This window comes from Eschscholzia californica, unplaced genomic scaffold, assembly GCF_041429995.1.
Source record: "Eschscholzia californica isolate CP2 unplaced genomic scaffold, dmEscCali1.0.p SCAF_1, whole genome shotgun sequence".
Classification (NCBI taxonomy): Eukaryota; Viridiplantae; Streptophyta; class Magnoliopsida; order Ranunculales; family Papaveraceae; genus Eschscholzia; species Eschscholzia californica.
This window is the reverse complement of record NW_028238198.1, coordinates 61,824,062-61,845,344: the sequence shown is the minus strand read 5'-3', so window position 1 is coordinate 61,845,344 and position 21,283 is coordinate 61,824,062. Positions and strand designations below refer to the sequence as shown.

The window sequence follows — 21,283 nt, the reverse complement described above, 5'->3', positions numbered from 1 at the left end:
TTTCGTGGCAACTTTGCCGCCGACCGCTAAAATTTTCGTGGAAATCCCACGAAATTGGTTACCTGGTTTAAATAATCAGACTGATATTTAAGTGTTCTTTTGACGTGATTGAAGTGAACATATTGGGTTAGTAATTGATTGTGACTTACAATAAAAAATGGTTAATATTAATACAAAATCTGATTCTAGCTTGTTTTAGTCAAAAGTAACAGTCATTTTAAGGATGTTTCAGATAAAGTGTAGACTTATTTAATGTCTGACTCAAAATGAATCTGCTAATGTCAAAAAAATGGTTTTTCGTTAATCTGCAAAGTCGAGATTTGACGCATGACATCGTTTGTTATGAAAGGATATTCCGTCTGGTTGAAAGATGTTCCTTTTTCTTGTTCCTGCTCCTTTCCCCTTAGAAACCTGGGGGAAAACCTGCAAAGGGTTCAGAAACTACTCCGACGCTCAAAACAGTCAGATTGTTCTTTGCAGTAAAAGATTAAATATTGACTGAACTTTTTGGGAATGTATTGATCTTACTCAACGTGCCTTGAGGAAGACGTTGGGATGCCCTTTTATAGGTTGAATTAGACCGATTATGATTAAACGACGTAGATGAGGCGGTTGTGATCCACCATAAGGGAAATTTCCTACCGTTCGTAATTAGGGTTTTTCTTTTGGTTTATCTCGTATCTAGGATAAATAGAAGTTCCTATATTCAAGGATACTTCGTAAATATCTTGCCGAGGTGATAAATCTTTTAGGAGATGTTTCCTTCTTCGAGACTCCTGAAGTCCAAGCTTACTTAAACACTTAAGATCTTTAACCGACTAAGATCTTTGGGACGATTTCATAATTAAGACGGTAAGCGTACGACGTCCTTCTGCCTCCCCATTTTAGGGCGTAAGGCATCAACCTTGCTTAAGTGGACCCCCCTTACTCCTCTGGAGAATCTTAGGGCTGATCTGATTCTGTCTAGGGTGAAGCAGGGTTGGAGCCCCTTAGCTGATCCTGACCGACCTCCCAGTTCTAGGCGGAGCGTTGTGGGTCCAGCAATCCTGTTGCCTTAAGCCGGGTTGACCCGTTGGACTTCTGGTCTATTCTTGACTTATTGACGTTAGTCAACGACTGAACATTTTGTGCATCATCAAAATCCATTTAGGTAATAAAAGTCGAAATCAAACCATTCAGACTGGATCAAATCTAAACTAAAAAAAACAAGCACCACTTCAAAATTTCAATGACGTAGACCATTTCGTCATATAAAAGCAAGTTTTAGGTCAACGACATCTCAATAGTAACTAGTCCAACATGAAATTCTAAAAAGAAAGTAGAAGGTATAAACCATACTAAAAAAGAGTTAAGATCTCATACAACACAAAAAAAGGGAATTAAATCATATAAAAATGATTGTAAAATCTGTCTAACTAACCGGACTTGCCTAAAAGTGATCATTTACCCTAAATGGCCCCAAGATAAATTTTGTCTATGGAGCAGGTGGTAGTTCCTCCTAGTTATCCAGAATATCAAGGTAGATTAAATGGAGAATAAACAAAAGAAAATTAATTACAAATCAAAATCAAGTTACACTGTAGCGTGTGGAACTTCAGTCGATGCACATGTACTTTCCATTGATATCTCTACCTGCTCATGAAATTAGATAAAATTCAAAAATTTAATGTCGGACTAGTTAAAAGAGTTTGGTGAATGATTGTGTGGATTCTACACAATGTATATACAAATTGCAAACCATATTCTACAAAATCAATCGGGCAGAAGAAAGAGAGAAGTGAAAAAGAAAGCAATATTTTATCTAAGGGTAGAAAAGGTAAAAACAATGTTTACGGTTAAAGTCGACTTACAAAAACATGAAAAAATGAGTCAAAATGGAAGCTAGTCATCTTTAGGCAGTCATTTTGGCTAATTGGTCTCCTTTAGGGGGCAAATTGGAAATAACCCTAAACAGAATCATCTTCCGTCGCCGAAATTCCCCACTTGAAAATAATGAAGAAAAAAACCTGTGCAGTAGTGAATTTGTTCCTACTCGAAACCTCAAATTAGGGTTTACGATTTAGGGCATTTGTAAGATGAGTAGCAGGGGTAAGAATTTCCGTCGCCGCACTGACGATGACGACGCTAATGGAGAAGAATCAACAATCACCACCACTACCAAACCCTCGTCAAAAGGAGGCATAACTAAACCCAAGAAACCTAGCAATCAGGCGCCGAAACTTCTTAGTTTCGCTGATGAAGAAGATGAAGAATCACCATTTCGTCCTCCATCTAACAAGCAAAAATCTTCATCTCGTCCGACTAAATCTTCTCTCTCTTCATCATCTTCTCACAGAATTATCTCCACAAAAGACCGTACCTCTACTTCTTCATCTTCTTTACTTCCTTCTAATGTTCAACCTCAAGCTGGTGAATACACAACAGAGAAACTCAGAGAACTTCAGAAGAATACTCGAACCCTAGCTAGCTCTCGTGCTTCTTCGGCTCCTCGTCCACCAGAACCAGTTTTAGTCTTAAAAGGGCTTATTAAACCGATCTCTAATGTTGATAATAAAGGAACTACAAGAGAAAATGAAGGATTGGATCAAAGAGGAGGAAATTCGAGTGATGGAAGGGGTAATTCTTTTAGAAAGGATAAAGACGATGCCGAAAATAGGTTAGCTTCAATGGGGATTGGAAAAGATACAGATCCTTCCGATTCATCGATTCCAGATCAAGCGACTATCAATGCAATTAGGGCAAAAAGGGAACGGCTTAGGCAGTCAAGAGCAGCGGCACCAGATTATATATCTTTGGATGGAGGGAGTAATCATGGAGCTGCTGAAGGGTTGAGTGATGAAGAACCTGAATTTCAAGGTCGGATTGCATTGTTAGGGCAAAAAACAGATAGTGTAAAAACGGGTGTTTTCGAGAGTGTTGTTGATGGAAAAGGAATTGGGTCTGATTTGAGAAAAGATGTAGATTATGGGTTTGTAGTTGATGAAGAAGATGAAGAAGAGAAGATTTGGGAAGAAGAGCAATTACGAAAGGGTGTAGGGAAGAGAATGGATGATTCTTCAAATAGAGCTAGTAGTAGTGTTCCAGTTGCTATTAATCAGAATTTGCAGCAAGGAAGTTATGTCTATCAAGGGCCTGAGTACCAGCCAGCAGCACCAAATGCATCTGCTGGTTTTACCATTGGAGGGTCTGGCGGAGTTGCAAGAAATGTGGAGGTGATATCAATATCTCAACAGGCTGATGTTGCTTCCCAAGCTTTGAAAGATAGTGTTAGAAGGCTCAAGGTGAATATCTTCACAGTTCCTTTGCTTATTATTTATTAAACAATAACTTATTCGAACTTTGAATTGCTTGTGACTGTAGACAGTAAGAGTGTAAAACCCTGAACTTTTCTTTCTCTAACTTGGTGGAAAATTTCAGTCCAACTTAGTATCATGACGTTGGTATGATTAGATAGGCACATTTATGGATGTGCAAGTGCCCAAAATTCTATGTTAAACCTTAAATTGAGTTCATTACCATATGAGCTATGTCAGTTCTTACCATCCACTTGTATACAAGTTTTTGGTTGTAGGGATTACTTTTAATTGTGTTTTACATTTCAAAGAATGCAGGTAGAGTTCTAACTCAAATAATGGTCAGTGTCACCCGTTTAGATTGCAAACCTTTAGGCGCTTGCAAGGAAAACAATGGGTTATGTCTACATAATGTATCTCTACAGACCTTTTAGTTATTGTTCGAGTGACACAATATCAAAAAATTTGGTCTTTGTATATTGTGGATGGTTTCCTTCTTTTTTGTTATATATGTGTCTGTATTATATAGGTATGTAAACGGACGTTTTGCCAATGGACATTTAAATTAAATTCCACTTGAATTATTACAAAATCTAAATTTATTACGTTCTAGATGGAGTATTTATTCTTCCATTAATCATTATCATGTCAGTTCACTCCATTTCTCATCATCTGTTTATTTTGGTCTGATCTGTTTATGCCCAAGATATGAAAATTTGACACCTTGGTGTTGTCGACTGTTCCTTTCTCCAAAGCCTTGACTGATGAGTTACCTTGATGTTCTACATTTGCCTCGGAAAGTAGGACCTCACAAAATCATTTTGAAAATACTATCATTGAATGTTTATAACCACTGGTTGAATATTTTACAATAGCACTTTCTTTAAGTGAGTTTTAATTTGGAATATATTACATACAGAGTAGCGTATTATTGAATGTTTATAACCACTCGTTGAATATTTTACAATAGCACTTTCTTTATGAGCATTTTATGTGTCAGATAAATGAGTTATTAGCTTAATAATCTGAAATTTTCTTTATTATTTGCTCAGGAAACCCATGGAAGAACCGTTTCATTGATTACGAAGAATGATGAAAATTTGTCCACGTCACTTTCAAATATCACTGAACTTGAAGAGTCTCTATCAGTTGCCGGTGAGAAGTTCATCTTTATGCAAAAGCTTCGCGACTTTGTTTCTGTTATATGTGACCTTTTACAGGTATGTATATCAATCTGGGTTCGACCAGTCGCCTGTTGCTTCTTGTATATCTGTATTGATATAAGCTCATTATAGTTCATCATATCTCATAATAATATAGGCGTTCACACTCAAAGCTAGAGTTCTGTACATTATATTTGTGGATCCAGTAGAATGGTCCAGAAAATCCTTTGATGAGGCAAGAGACACCCTTTTCATACTTTCGTGCACATGTGCATAACTCTAATGAACATGTATTAGCAAGCAAAAGCTGTCACTTGTGTAGTTAGATCTCTGCAGGCTCGAGATCATGTAGGCAAGTAATTCCAAGGAGTTGGTTACCATGCGTCTATACTAGCATCTAATAGACGTTAATATGAGTGCACAGTATTCTCACAATTTTTTTATGCTTTTGGATTCATGTTTACCTTAATAGAGCTGAATGGGTGTGCTATTACTGTTATTCATAATTTTTGTTTTTCCTGCAAGAATTATCAATTCGTGCAAGTTAGTTGTTTTCTTGATACTGCACTGCATGAACTATTGGTGGCCTACACTAAGTTTGGATAATGTGTCTAATAGTTTGTAAGTCATTTTTCTTTCAGCATAAAGCTCCTTTCATAGAGGAACTTGAAGAGCAAATGCAGAAAATTAATGAAGAGCGCGCCACATCTATTTCAGAAAGAAGAACAGCAGATAATGCTGATGAAATGGTGGAAGTAGAAGCAGCTGTCAATGCAGCAATGTCGGAAATAAGCAAAAGTGGTACGAGTGCAGCAGTTATTGCTGCTGCCACAGCTGCAGCACAAGCTGCATCTTCTGCAACAAGGGAACAATCAAATCTACCAGTTAAGCTGGATGAATATGGTAGAGATGAAAATAGGCAGAAACGTATGGATATGATGCGGAGGGCTGAAGCTCGAAAGCGAAGGAAGGCTAGGTCTGACTCAAAGAGAATGTTATCTGTTGATCATGATTCTGCACATCATCACGTGGAAGGGGAATCAAGCACTGATGAGAGCGATAGTGAAACTATGTCTTACCGGTCAAACCGTGATTTGCTTCTTCAGACTGCTGAACAAGTATTTAGTGATGCAGCGGATGAATATTCTCAACTATCTGTTGTCAAAGAAAAGTTTGAATATTGGAAGAAACATTACCTGTCGAGTTACCGTGATGCATATATGTCTTTAAGCGCCCCTGCTATCTTCTCTCCATACGTGAGACTTGAGCTTTTAAAATGGGATCCGCTCCATGAAAAATCAGATTTTGAAGATATGAAATGGTATGTATCCATTTATGCTTTTTCTTATGCATATATTTCAATTCTTTGCTTATCATTTAAGTTGATACAAATTTGTTAGTTTTTTATGATAAAAATTTGTTAGTTTTTTATGATAAAAATTTGTTAGTTTTTTATGATAAAAATTTGTTAGTCTACATAATGAATGGATATTGTATTCATTAAATAGGCATAGTAGTTCCAGATATTATAGATATGGGTGAGGGACCTTGTTCTAGAAGCCCATTCTCTCACCAAGAGAATCACCGGATGAATGTGTAATTATTTTCTTACGGTGAAGCATCCGACGATACTATTAATTCATTCACTTTTAGTCTCAGATATGCCTTGGGTTGTTTTGTTTTTCCTCCGCAATTTTATGTGCATGCCTACTTCGTTCGTAGTTTATAGGCATAGTCTGTAAGGTTGAAACTGAAATCTCTTCAGTTGTGATGGCTTCTTTTATTTTCTTGATTGGTTAAGCTTACGATTGATTTGTTTTTCTCTTTAGGCATTCTCTACTATTCTATTATGGGTCACCAGAAGACGGAAGTGACTTTAGCCCTGATGATGCTGACGCTAACCTTGTTCCTGGATTAGTTGAAAAGGTTGCAATTCCCATTTTGCGTCATGAAATTGTTCATTGTTGGGATATGCTCAGTAGCAGAGGGACCAAGAATGCAGTTTCTGCCACAAATTTGGTTATTGATTATGTTCCAGCTTCCTGTGAGGCACTACGGGAATTGTTATCTGCTATTCACTCCCGACTAGCTGATGCCGTTGCAAACCTCATTGTAAGTATTCCAAGTTCTTAATTATTGAACCTTCTTGTGGGCATTTGAATTAGCCGTATGTGCAACAAATGACTGAAGCTTGTTCTTAGTTCTGATTAGTCTTTTGTTAATGTAGGTTCCAACCTGGAGTACAATTGTTACAAAAACTGTACCGAATGCAGCACGGATTGCAGCTTATCGATTTGGCATGTCTGTCCGTTTGCTAAAAAATATCTGCTTATGGAACGATATAATTGCATTTCCTATTCTAGAGCAGCTCGCACTTGATGAGCTCCTTAGTGGGAAAGTATTGCCTCATTTACGAGGTATCACACCAAATATACATGATGCAATTACAAGGACAGAGAGAGTTATATCATCCATATCCGGGGTTTGGTCAGGTTCCAGTGTAACAGGAGAGCGCAGGTACTATTTATTTCCCTAATGTTCATTGTTTATTACTAATAATTATTATTGATATTAATCATTTCTATTGGTTTTTTATTTGAACGGTCAATGGTCCACCAGACACATCTGTATGACTTGTTTGTGGGTTTGTTCTGTATTACCTAATATTTCTGCTTGATCAAATAATGTCAATTCATAAAGGTAGGAAGCTCAATCAATTGGTAGTCAAAGAAGTCATCTGTTAGCAACCCGGAATAAATAAATAAAATATTACTTCAATTCTGCTTAAATGGCCTAATGAACACTGTCATGAATTGATATCCCGTTATTGCGAAGAGAAGATTTTGTCAAACACTTCCTAGTTTTCTTAAATATTCTGACAGTTAAATAGCAGTGTACACATTAAACCAGTTAATCACCTGTTGAATGAATTTGTTTTCAGATAACAACTATCGTCTCCCCTTATTCGTATCACGTATAACCCTGGGCTTTGAATCATATTCCTGCACTTTGTTGCATATATTATTCTATAGTTATCGTTTTTATTGAGATCTCATTCATCCAGGTGGATGATAGTTGTCTTTGTTTTCTCTTCCTTTTCATTTTCTATATAACCTAATTAATACCTATTACATCATCTACACTGAAGCCTCAGAGTCCTTTGTTACAATGATAATGAATTTGTTATGCAGTAAACTATTTATGTTATCATCTAAAATAGTGTTTTATCTGGAACTTACCGTGAAATACTTTTTCTTTCTTGTGCAGTCACAAGTTGCAACCTTTGGTGGATTACGTAATAACACTAGGAAGGACACTCGAGAAAAAACATGCCTCAGGCATGAGTGAGAGTGAGACTGGTGGGCTTGCTCGTAGGTTGAAGAAGATGCTTGTTGAACTTAATGACTACGACAAGGCAAGGGCGATATCCAGAACATTTCAGCTAAAAGAAGCACTTTAAGAGAAATTCCACAAATACTGGTACTTCGACTCATTCTCTTGTTTTAGTTTGTAATATTTGTTCTTACCCCATCTTTTAAGAAATTGGGTTCATCAAAATGGAGAACTTGTTTATCATGGCAGTTAGTTAATATAAAGAGCTTACAGAAGTAAAAGAAACCCCTGGTGGTGGTGGTGTTATAATGGTGTAATCTTGTTTGTTTTCTCCCCTGTATTTTAAGAATTGGATTCATCAATATGACTCAGACAAATCCAATCCGTTCAATAACAAAAAGAAATCCAATCTAGACAATAAGAAAATCAAACCCCATTATGGGGAAAAGATGTCATTCTCATTTACTATTTTCTTCTTTCATCAAAAAAAAATTTACTATTTTCTTTTATATGGTACATTTGGTTTAGTTTAATATGTACTGGAAGTCTGACAAAAATAATTTTCATACGAGAAATATTTTAGGTGGATTCTTTGGGGAATAACAAAAAATCTCAGGGGAATAAAGTCTTAGTCATTTAAGATTGACTTAGAGGACATATTTGTTTTTGGTCCAAAATTAAATATGTTTGTACTTTAGCCCTTAATGTTCATCTCCCCCAATTCCACCCACAAACACCACCACAATAATTTCGGTTCACAGCCAATATCACCATTAATTCTCTTTCTCCTCTCACTCTCTCTGTCTCTCCCCCCTTCCCCTTTTCTTTCTCATCCTTGTTTCCCTCTCTAAAAAGCCTATCAGTTGCCATGCTGCCATGGTGAAACGAAGAAGACGAAGGGGAGCCCCTTCATCATGGCTGTAAGAGCAGATCCTCTTCCTTCATTGAAGATTGAAGAAGGACTCGAGCCGATTCCAAACCAATCCTCAAAACCATGAAAGCCCTAATTTGTTCATCTTCCCAATTTATTTCAGTGTCCTTGGAGTTTTCAGAAAAGGGGATTAACAACTTCAACCATCTTAAAAGATGTACATCTATGATACAATCAGGACATCCAAAAGTTTCTCTTACAATTTCAAATAATTCATTTGTTAGTCGTTGTGACTCCTTCATCTTTACCGTTAGGGCACAAAATTAACTATAACTTTTTTAAAAAGTGAAGTTGAAGTGGATCCTAATATAGATCCAGGATAAATTAGTTTTGTTTCATATAATTTTAACTTGATTTCAAATTAAAGAAACTCCATTGAAGCAACTCTGATGAAGATATTTATATGTGTATACCTGGATGCTTTGGTGAAGATGAAGGATTAAAAAGTAATCAGAATTATTTTTGGACCTAAAACGAATATTCGCCATAGGTCAAATTTTATTGATCCAAAATCTTTATTCCCTCGAGATTTTTTTTATGCCTCAAAGCCGCGGCCATATTTTATTACTTTGATTATTAATAAATTTATGCAAATATAAGATAGTAACTCATTTAGGAAGTTTTGTTGCTATACTATTCTGGTTGTATCGTGTTGAGATGTGTAAGTTTGAAACCCTAATTACTTCCTACGAAAGAACCATTTTTTACGATAATATGTTATTTAGGGTAGTATTTTATTCGTATGTAAAGAACAAGTCTTAAGAGAGAAAAGGAGACATAATTTGAAGAATTTTCTGTTTCAAATGTGAATTAACTAGGCATTTGAGTGGATTAATATCTTGTAATTTCACATATGTATATATCATTTTATTTTCAGAATATTATCCATAATTTTCTTTCAAATAGTGAACCAGCGCCCACCAATTCACCAAGTTCTTAGTTGTATAATTAAGAAGAGAAGTTTTATAGGCCCCTGTTTTTGTTTAAAGGCCACCCTATGACTCCATTGACTTGGTAAAAAATCATTGACTTGGTTTGGTTAAAGCCCCCCCCCAATGGAGTGAGTTCAACAAACTTCCTTTAAGAGTGTATTTCAGCCACGTTTGCAATTTAGGTATGACAACCATAAAACTCCCCAAAATCCAAAACCCTAGACATTCCTCTTCTTCCACTCATCTTCCTATTCTTCCACTGGAATTGTCATCTATCATCGGCAACCGGCGACCATTGTTAACGGGGCAGTTTCATCGAAATTGTGCAGCATCTCATATTGTTGTTGCACTCATCTCTGAAGACACGAAGTATCTTAATTGTTGCAAACCACCGTGGATGAAGCAACTTTCAAAAATTTGAAGAAATAGCAAAGGATCCAAAAACATCAATTTCTAGACAAGATTCAGTCTCCCAAGAGGTATATGAACATTCTCTCAAACATTTTTACATGTTTTATGATCTATTCGTTGGTTTGTATGAAATTTTTTTTTGTGTTCAACACAGAGGTATTTTCAGTCTGGTCCCACCGAAAGTTAGTCTATCAATCCGGTACTAGGTAGTCGAAAATCAAAATATCTCTGATTCCCCATGTTCTTGGAGAAAATTACGGTGGCTCCATACCGTTCTGTATGAGTTAGGAACAGTGGCCTCGACTAGTGTTTTGCGTATTTTTCGGTCCTGAGCCACCGTTTATATTAAAAATTTCTTTTTTATATTCCTATAGGACTTTGTTGTTGTGTCTACTTCTCAATTTCCATCCAAAATTACTATAGACACTTGGGATTTTGGAGGTCTCAATACACAAGAAAGGTGGCATGATGCAGCTGAAGGAAACGAAGCATCATCGGAATTTGGATGTCTTAAAATTGGAGATCGTAAATATGGAGAATATGAACCCAACCTTGATAAGAAAGAAGAAAATCAAGAAAAAATGAGACCATATGAAAGTTTTGTCAGCATTGATCTTAGTGAGTATTTTCAAACTGAACAAGTGTTTGAAACGAGAGATAAGTTAGTTAAATGAGCAATGGTTTGGGTATGCAACTTTAGACGCAAGAAGGTGGTTGAACATTTGCGGACAGAAAATTGATAGTGGCGATAATTTCAATCAGAAATTGGAAGAAAACTCCATCAAGTATAAAGAAGGAAGGGGGGTACTCCATCAAATGCAACAAAAATAGATGTGGAATGAAAATTTCTCTCTACTAGTTACCATTACTATTTTTTGTGAAGTTAGCAGAGCTTAAAGAGAATTTACGTGTTTCTTTTGTTTATTTACATGTAAATGTTATTTTGAAGTTGATCAATACAAGCAAACTTTGCAATTTAATGTGAATTTTGGGTTAAGCGTTGGCTATTTAATACCTACAGTGGCGTCGAGCTGGAGTGTGAACAAAATACTGTTTGAAACGGACGTATTTTTGCACAGGAACCACTGGTTTTTAGCTATTTAATACCTACGGCGGGATCGAGCCGAATTTTGAAAAAAATACGGTCCGTAACGACCGTATTTTTGCACATTTACTTCGGTTTTTAGCTCTGCAATACCTACGATGGGGTCGAGCCGAATTTTGAACAAAATACGGCCTGTAACGACTGTATTTATGCACAAGAGTTTTTTTCCCATGAATTAAAAGGAAACTTTTTAACATATAAGAAGATAACATTTCCACCATAAAAACCAACTAATTTTAACATTTCAAAATATACCATTTCCACCGTAAAAAAACGATTGTTTTAACATATTAAAAGATAACATTTCCGAAACTAATCCAACAACTAACTGTTTTTAACACATCAAAATACAAAAATATCAAATATCCAAAGACTAATCCTATGTCTAGTTCCGCTTCCTGCAAACTGCCTTTTCCTTCGTCCCCGTACTTCTATTTCCTTCCTCCGTCATTGAGGGTGTCTCTGGAAGATGTTCCTCCCTCATACTTTCCTAAGGATTTCTTTTCCTGCATTTAGCCCAGGCACGTCTAATGTAGCAAGGGAATTCCGAACACCATCTCTCTGAAAATAACTATAGTCTGTTAACATGTACCCATCAATACTAAATAAAGTAGATTACATAAAAAATGATCATGTACTTACGTAGTAAGCAATCGAACCGAGTGAGCTTTGTGCCTGGTTTGTATTCAGATGGATTGGGTTTTGGACCTTAAGGTGTGAAATTCGACTAAATCACTCACCATATTTATCATCGACCTCCCAAGCCGAACCAACCCGATGGGACCTCTCTGTCTCGTTGAGGAGATGTTAGTCAAGTTTTCCCAATACCATGTTTGTTCTCCATAATCCTTTACTTCACTCCTTCTCTTCTTTGTTGCTCTCATGGGCGCGGACATGATATGTTGAACCAAACCAAATTGTCTTAACACCCGTTCGTGTTGATACGGCTCGACAATATCATCAACACGATACAACCGTTGTAGAAGACATATAGAGGGGGAGATAACTCACCAATGCCCATGAGTCTATATGGATCCCAAATAACCTAAAAAAACACAATTATTATACTAGATGCTCATTAAATGTAAAACTAACATGCAAAAAACAATAGTGTATATAATTTTTACCTCTCGATCCTCCAAAATCGTCGATCATCTCTCGGAGGTTAACCAGTCTTTCAGGTTTCCATGTGTAACATGCTCCGCGCATCTACAAATCAATGGAAAATCCGAACCGATATCGAAATCCTTGTTCGGAACTGACTGACTAAGCTTAAAGTGGTCGTCACTCCATTCCTATACAAAATAGACTCATATTTAAACAAAGGTCGAACTCCTATTTCATATAAATCAATAAACTTAGAGTGATGTGAGAGTTACTTGAAGGAGGGGTAGATAACCCACCATTTGTCCGCCTTTAGTGGAAGCATGACCGAGCTGCCTGTAAAGATAAGCAAGCACAGTCATGCCCCACGAATAGTTGAGAACCTCATCCAAGTCTATCAAATATCGAAGATAGTAAATAGGCACCTTCAAACCACTCTTATCGCAGAAAATCATCGATCCCATAGGATGGAGAAGGTACCCTCTGACACAAATGACTTTCATCCTCTCATCATCTGTTTGAAGCTAACGAACAATTCTCCCTCAACCACAACATGCGGACACTCTTGCACTTAGTTGCCTTCATTTTTTTCTACTTCTGCAGCTTCAAGAGTCACCCTTAAATCTTTCATAAGAAGTTCACATTCGTTGAAATGTTCATCGTCAAGATGAACCGAGTCACCTTTAATCTGAAGTCCGATAGCACGATGTGAAGGAAATATATTCTAATTCTGAAGGTATGACCTTCCTGATAAGAATATATCCTAAAGGTCTAAAGGTATAACCTTCCGAAGGAGTGTCGTTCGACCAAGATGGCAATGCGTACGATTTGGTTTATAGGATAATGATGATCTTATTTGGAAGATTAATCAATCTGGTTCAATTAGGAGTCGTAATGCTTAGCTAGAAGCCGATTGATGAGACATGAAAATGTCCCATCAGAATCTCTTAACTGAGGCTAGTTAGTCTAATTCGAGCAGTTACTTTGATGAATTGTGTGTTTCTTTTGCCAAGAGTCTTTTACAGAATTGAACGCGAAAAAATATATAAAATCGGGACAAAGGCACACAGGGAATTTTTTGGTCATTTGAAACATTATGGTAGTCTGACTATTTGGTCAACTTTGGTGCTCGGATGAAATGTAGGGTCCAAGACGAACCCACCGGTGAAAACAGAGATCAAATCAGTGTCCGGACGAGAAAGATAGAGCAAGTCAAAGTTTGTGTCAAAAATCAAGTCAATATAGAGCCTTCAGCGACAGTGGCGAACAATCCAACGGCGATGGTGAAAGTTTCGGTACACTGTTGGGCAGAATCAGACTCTCTCCAGTATTTTTCCAATTGTTGCCTTGATGTGACACGAAAATGTCACATTTGGAGAGCCTAACTTAGACTAATTAGTCATTTTCGAGTGTTATCAATAATATTTTATGTGTTTTTCTTGTTTAGGTACCATATTTGGAGCTAAACATGAAATTCGGAATAAAGGGGGCGAATTATCACTATCATTTCATGTGCCCAAAATGAGAGAAAAAGACTTCAAGCAAATCATATGAGAAGAGGAGTCAAAGACGAGCCCAACGGTGAAAACGGAAGTCAATTCCGAGTTCGGACGGGGAAGTTGTGAAAGAAAGAAGTCGAGGTTCGGTCTTAAAACAAGGATTCTATGAAGGCACCCTCCTTTGGTTATAATTCTAGAAGGCACCCTCTTGATTTCCAAGTGAAGTCTAAAACCCAAGCCCAAAGAAGATGAAAGAAGGAAGAGATTTTGGAGGCACCCAATGGACTCAAGTTTGAGTCAAAGTCAAGGTTGACTATGTCTAGGGTTTGAGTCAAATACACTATTCATCTTCTTCCTTCTTCATTCATCATTGAACTACACAACTTTGGAGGAGAGAGAGAGGCTAAAGGAGTTCTAGGGTTTGAAGGGTTCAAGAGTGTGAAAGAGAGGGAAAAAGAGAGAAGAAGGAGGAGGCCGGCCAAGCTAGGCCGGCCAACACTAGGGCCGGCCTAGTCTTGGCCGGAAGCAGCCGGAGGCAGCAAGCACGGGCAAGGAAGCAAGCTCGCGACAGCTGCTGTGCACGGGATGCGTCTGCTCCAGCACGGGACAGCACGCACGGGACGCAACAGCAGCCCGAGCTCTCGTGGAGTTGCAGCAGCAGCTCGGGTTTTGAAGCTCTCATGGAGCTGCTGCTCGGGATTCCAAGGGGACGCACGGACGGCAGCTGCGCAAGCTCGGGACAGCAGCTTAGCACGCGCACCAACAGCTCGGGACGGCAGGAACGTGCACGGGAGCTGCTGGCCGGACCTTCTTGGGTTTTGGCCGGATTTCCTCACCTTTTTTGGCCGGAATTTTCTAGGGTTTCCGGCCACTTTCTTGGCCGGAAATCTTGGGGCTTTTACTCCCCATGTCCTTGGCTAACTTCCCATGTGATTTGATTTGATTTTGGGTAAGAAATCTTTAGAGAGAGAAAGCTTGATGAAGCTTTAATGGAGTTTGTGTTCTAAATGGAGAAGATGATGGTGGGTGCTATGGGGAATCTGATTTTTACTCGGGGACACCCAAAGTTCACTATTAAAGGAAAACCTAGAAAATTGCTACGGGGAGATCGACTACACTTAGAGACTCATTTTTCTCGACGAACCTAGCCTCGAGCCACATCGAAAAAGGGGGATTTCTCATCATCTTCTTTTCATTTATTATTCATTCAACATGTTTAGCTAAATCAAGTGTGTCGAATATATGGGATGAAATGTGATGAATTCGTGATTATGTTTAATATGATTTCATGTTTCGATTATGAATTGATGTTCATTTGATTCGATTATCGTTTTGATCGTATTTCATGTGTCTTGTCAAGCACTTCGCATAGTTAGGCGACTAGACCACATTTTCGACGACTCGGGATTAACCGATTTAGGACGTTTGTTTGACTAAGTATGACCTCCGGATATACGTAGTCCTTATAGACACCACCTTAGGAGTCGAACATCGATTGTATTTGACACATTAAATCGGACAATACATAGTTGTAGATTATCATTATAGATTCCCGGACTTCGATACATGAACTCTCGTATTCGGATACTCTTGAAGCATGATTTGAATGTGATGATTGACTTATTATTTGTTTACATGTGAGTTTAATTGTCTTCGTCTAGTTTTATAAACTAGAAGCCTTGATCGTAATCGTCTATTGATACGAACTTTGATAATGCGTACTTAGTTTGATAATCGATGCTTAGTGACGTTTGATCGATTATACTTAGTTTGACGTATTATGCTTATTAGTGTCATACTTGTTCATTCTCAATTCATTAGATGGTGTGTGTAAGTTTGATAGTCGATGCTTAGTGACGTTTGATCGGTTATGCTTAGTTAGACACATGATGCTTAGGATTGTCAATGTGGGTGAAGTTAATTACACTTTCATGTGAATAGATACATAGTATTTGTCATTGTCGATCATGTGGATCGAAGTATCCGTCTCAATTAACTTTTACCCGAATCAACTCTTACCGTCTCCCGACTCTTGTTCCTCCGACTCTTCTCTCGAATCTCTCTCGCCCGTTTACTTTATTGTTTAGTTTTACTTGCTTTAATTGTTTCCTTTATTGCTTATTCAATCAAAACCCTCGTTTACCTTTGTTTTTCTCCTTTTAGTCTAAGTTAGCTTTTAATATCTAGACCGAGGGATAAGACCTTTCGATATCCAAATTGCCTTCCTATCCTTGGATCGATCCCGGCTTTGCCGGATTACTACTTGATACCTCCGCTTGGGTGTGTAACCTTTTCGGGTGCATCAAGTTTTTGGCGCCGCTGCCGGGGATAGGCTTAGTAGTTAGGATAGCGTTTGTTGTTTTGTTCATTAGTCTTGTGTTAGTTGCTTTCTCAGACGTTATCTCTTTATTTAGTTTTGTAGTTTTTTATCTTCTTTTCAGGTACCGTTTTCGAAAAAAGAGCCAAAAGTGACATAAAGGCGAAGGAAAAGGAAGGAATCGAGAAGCCAAGGAAAAGGCGAACGAAAGGAGAGGAACACTCGATAGTATCACATTCTATCTCTTCCTTTTTACTTGTGTGTGTGATTGTTAGTCTATAAGTGTTTGTTCCCATTTTGCGATTGTGTGTTAGTATCCTTGAACATTGTGAGATCATGGCAAGTTGGTCATTTGATGAGAATGACCTTATGCGAACCCGTTCCAACACTAGTCGACCATCTACAAGTCATCAGGACTACTCAAATTTATATAGGAATGTTACGACTAGTGATAGGAATAGGCGAGTTGAGTCTGACCAACCTAGGATGACCATGGGTGAATATCGACGGATGTATGGAGTCGGTCAGACTCGTCATGAATATGGTTTTAGCGATTATGAGCATGAGGGTAATCAACCCCGTAAGAGTCTTCGAGACTATCAACAAGAATTTGGGATGACAACACCTTCATGTATGGATTTGTCATTTGATGATAACCGTAGTTCTATTAGTATTGATCGACCACGTCGAAGTCTTCGTGACTATCGACAAGCATATATGAACGGTTCACTTAGTGATGACAATTCCCGACTCGATGATTCCACTCAAAGAGTCGAGTCTATGTATATACATGAAGGTAGTGAAGAAAGGACCTTGGAGACCATTAACCCGGTTTGTGCTATTTGTGCGAGCTTAGACCATTTAACCGAGTATTGTCCCATGATCCGTGTTCCGCGAGAGTCTTCGTCTAGTTATACTCATGTGCCTTATTACGAGGAGATGTCTGAAGACACTCTCCAAGCAATTTTAGAGTACCAAACTAGATTTAATCGAGATATAACAGAGATCACGGAACGGCTTCTCAAAATTGTTGATAGACTTGAGTCAGAGCCTATCGTCGACGAGGAAGGGGTTTGCGCACCCCAAACTCAAGAGGAGACTATGAACGAGGGTGAGGGTAATACACCTAACTCTAGTCTTAAGTTAAATGTCGAAGAAGCTCCTGATAGACCTTTTGAGATGGAATTGACCGATGACCCTTGTTGCTCAGTCCCTCGACCATTGTTATCTCACCATGATCGACCTACACTAGATTTTGATGTTCAGGATGATAGCTCTATGAGCAAGTTTGGGGATCACACGATGTTGAACTTTCCAATTTTTAGCACTTGTGATTACTTGGATGAGTTATGTGGAATGGAAGGTGTTATGCCTAACTTTGAGGCTCCTGATGCCTTTAAGGATGTCGATAACATAGTAGTTGAAGAGATAGTGGATAATCTGTTGGATTATTTACCTAAGGAAACCACGGACCTTGACTTGGTCCCCGAGCATATTTTCTTACCCTTAGAGTTTAGTTCGACCTTCCACATGATCTCAGACTCGATTGTTGACCCCTTCAGGGACACTTCGGACGTCTTTCCTAGCATGTCTAGGGACTTAGTGGATGTTTTATCCACTAAGCTTGAGTTTGATTATTTGCCTCGGACTGACCTCCTCCCACTTCCCTAATATGTCGACCCTTTTGACGACTTTTTAGTCGTCGCCCCTAGCATTTATGCGTATTTAGTGGACCGTGCATCCACTAAGTTTGGGGATGGCTTCTTTTCGCTATTAGTCTCACTTGCACTTCTTTCGTTTAATATTCTTGTGAGACTTTTAGCTTTTGTATATAGCTTTCTTTGGGTTGACCCCCAAATCTTTCGTCTTTTACTTTATGATCGTTAGGCCGACTAAGGTGGCCTTTGATGTTTGTGGGTATCATCTCTGGAAACCCTCCGCGAGACATAACTCGTGCTTTTGTGTGAAAACAAGAGAATCAAAGGCTAATTGCATAACTCGATGCAATCGTCTATACCCGCGTTAGTGGTAGACTTTATATGGTCATGTCTTCTTTTGTGCTTCATTCTCATTATATTTTTGGATATTTTAGGAGCATTTCTTATATGTTTTACTTCTAAGGCATGGTTTGTTCCAAGTTTGGGGATGGCGTGAGTTTCGCATAACTTGGAACCTCGTTATACATGAGCCTTGGTAGTATCATCTTTTATCTCCTTCGGTTATGGTAATATCTCTCCACTCTACTCTTTAAATTGATGTGCCTCTTTATCTTTTGGTGAGTGTATGCTTAGAACATTGAGGACAATGTTAGTTTTAAGTTTGGGGATGCGGGATATGACCATAACCAATGCATGACCATGGGTTTCAAAGACAAAAGGGTTCAAATTAGCCAAAATTTGAAAATTTTTGAACATTTTGAGTAGATTTGCATGTGATTATAGTGATAGTTTTAAGAATGTTGATGTACTATGTGACGAGATGCAAGATAAAACAGCAGGCCACATAAATCCAACGATCCCTTCTCTGGACGCACACTAACCCGATGCTCTATGATACACCATAACGTCCTCTCTTGACAACAAAGCATCCCACGTTGATTGGTTCCCATATTAATGAGAATATCTCTTTCCCTTTCTCTCGGTTCTGTTAATAGCACAGTGGGAGAAGAAATTTCTTTCTCTAATAAGAAAGAAAGAATGAATGACATAAACAGAAAGAGAGAGAGAGAGAGAGTTCGGTGGATAGTGATTTTTACAGAGAAGGAAAGATATATTGATGGAAAGGAAAAATCCGAGAAAGAGATATTGAGGAAGAAGGATTTCGGTTCAGAATTATCAAATATTTTAGAGAGATAAAATATGAAGATTCGGTGGTGAGATAGAGATGGCTTGAAAGGGAAAGATTCGGTTCATTAAGGAGGATAACCAGATTGATTGATAAAATTCCAGAGAGAAGAAATGGAAAGTGATAGCTGGAGAATGAGAGGATTTTGAATTGAGTTTTCTCTCTTTATATAACTTGAAGAACAACAACAGTGAGAGAGCTCTGGAACCGAATTGAAAATTGGGATCACTCGGATTACATCACATCTCCACACGGCTACGAAATAGAGGAGATTATTCCAATTATTTTCATCATCTATCTTTCTTCTTTTACTGTCTTCTTTATCTTTTAGTGAGAGAAAGAGAAAGAGAAACAGAGAGAGTGTGAGAGAGAGTTATTTGTAATCAGAAAGAGAAAGAGAGTTAGAGATTTTTGGTAGAAAGAAAGAGAGAGGATTGTACTTCACTATTTAATCTTATATAATCCTTATCTTCAATATTTTTCGAGTTTGATTTTTGGATTGAGAAAGAAAGAGAGAGAAACAAACAGTAGAGAGAGAAAATTCAGTTGAGGAAGACGAGAAAACTGCTTGGAAAATTATTTTCCCACAGAGAAAGCATTTCCGAGAAGGTGAGAAAATTGTGTTCCTTTAGAGCCTGTTTGGTCTGTTTGTCTGGAAAACAGGAAAAACAAAAGGAAAACACTGCTCTAAGGCCCTGTTTGGTTTGGAAATCAGCAAGAAAGTTAATTCTCTCCCCACTTTACTCTCATACTTTAATTTGTTTAAATATTTATCTCTCTCAACATGAGTAGCTAATTTTCTAGTTTAGGGTTTTGATGAAGTTCTGAATATGCATATTTCTTAGACGATTATTTTGACAGATTAAGTGCTTCATATATTGATTTCTTTTAAACTTTGTTCACGATTTTTTCATTAGTTAATACTCTTGAGTTGATTTATCATATTTAGAATGACACCTTTAATAATTAATACTTCTTAGTTGTTAGTCGATTATTGAATCGTGACTTGTCTTTCATTACTTATGCGTCTTGAAGCTTGATCCACCATGTTTAGGTTAGTTTCTTTAATGGTGGACACTTGCTAGTTGATAGGTAAGAGTTAGAGTTGATAAGAACATAGTATTTTGATTCATAAAAGATATGAAATTTAAGTCGATGTCTATGCATGATTAGAACGGATTCTAAACCCTACGCTACTTCCCCCATCAATTCACTTACCGTTATTATTTGTCTTTAGTCTTATTATTTAATTGCAAAAAGTTTCAAAATCGAAAAAAATCCAAGTTAATTTTAGGTTTAAGAGTGAGTTTGACTTAGTCACCGCGGATCGACTCTAGTCTTACCGGGTTTACTACTTGACACCCGTATACTTGCGGGTGGTGACCTTTTTAGGAAACTTTCTAGGCCCATCAAGTTTTTGGCGCCGCTGTCGGGGACTAAGTCTGAATTTGTCTTATCTTATTTCTATATTTGGAAAGTTCTATTTTTGGTAAGTTCTGATTTTTGGACACTTTGACTTGCTTTTCCATTTTTTTTGGTGTGTAGAACACTAAGGAGCAAAGGAGAAGGCTCAACAAGGAGAGGAGCTCAAGAAGAAGAATTTACGTTTCATTTAATTTTTTTTTTTTGTATTTTTTGGTGAGAGAGAGACTTTATACTTTCTAGTTTTTATTTTTGGTTTAAACGTTTTGACCCTAAATTATAGGGCTTTTAAATTGTAACCGAAAATCAAACGAATCCTCGGGTTCGAACACTCGCGGAAGAGTGATCCGGGTCGTCTGCAAGGGTCATCGCCCGTCTTGAACAGGAGGTAACTCTTAATCACCCACGAAGCCCCTGTCAGTGAGTAATTGTGTGTTTTTCTGTGCCTAATTGCTTTGATCGAATTGTTTAGTATAAACATTCTAGTAAGGGCAATAACCCAATTGAAAGATAGGAGACGGATTTCATCACCGTTCTCTTGCCCAAATAGGTAACAACATTCACGATCCTAAACCTCACCTAAAAACTAAAATCTGATTTAGACATTAGCCCCTAAGGTTTCGAGCTCATAGGATCTTTGAAACAATTCAGGGACTTGATTTTTATTTGGGCATTCCTAAAAGGGAAGTGTCACTCAATTCTTTAAATGGTCATCTCGAGAAGAGGAAACGTTACCGAAGGTAGGACGGTTATCACAACGTTCATCGTTGGTTGTTTCCAAGAATTGTTTGACCACAGTACTTTGACGGAGTAACCCTCATAACAGTAATAGTTCAAGCTTTGTAACGAATTAGGAGCTATCTAGATTTTAGGTGAATCTGACTAACCCATTCACTAAAATTAAGTCTAAATCAACTTGTTGCTAGATT

The 21,283-nt window shown here is 37.8% G+C and overlaps 2 protein-coding genes across 2 annotated transcripts in view; both read left to right on the top strand.

Annotated features, from left to right (window-relative positions):
• Nucleotides 1-1,985: 1,985 nt before the first annotated feature.
• LOC147568040 (GC-rich sequence DNA-binding factor-like protein) lies at nucleotides 1,986-8,193 on the top strand. The gene is made up of 6 exons (XM_086654487.1): nucleotides 1,986-3,281; nucleotides 4,346-4,513; nucleotides 5,098-5,777; nucleotides 6,286-6,568; nucleotides 6,684-6,973; nucleotides 7,724-8,193. Exons 1-6 carry the CDS (start codon nucleotides 2,076-2,078, stop codon nucleotides 7,914-7,916), a joined length of 2,820 nt encoding a protein of 939 aa, XP_086510613.1. The 5' UTR covers nucleotides 1,986-2,075; the 3' UTR covers nucleotides 7,917-8,193.
• A 6,376-nt stretch (nucleotides 8,194-14,569) lies between these two features.
• The window catches only part of LOC147568038 (uncharacterized), a 29,041-nt gene continuing 22,327 nt past the window's right edge, over nucleotides 14,570-21,283 (top strand). Inside the window, exon 1 of the mRNA XM_086654486.1 lies at nucleotides 14,570-18,528. Coding sequence (XP_086510612.1) covers nucleotides 16,425-17,759 — 1,335 coding nt within the window. The 5' untranslated portion in view covers nucleotides 14,570-16,424 and the 3' untranslated portion in view covers nucleotides 17,760-18,528. The remainder of the gene's footprint in view (nucleotides 18,529-21,283) is intronic.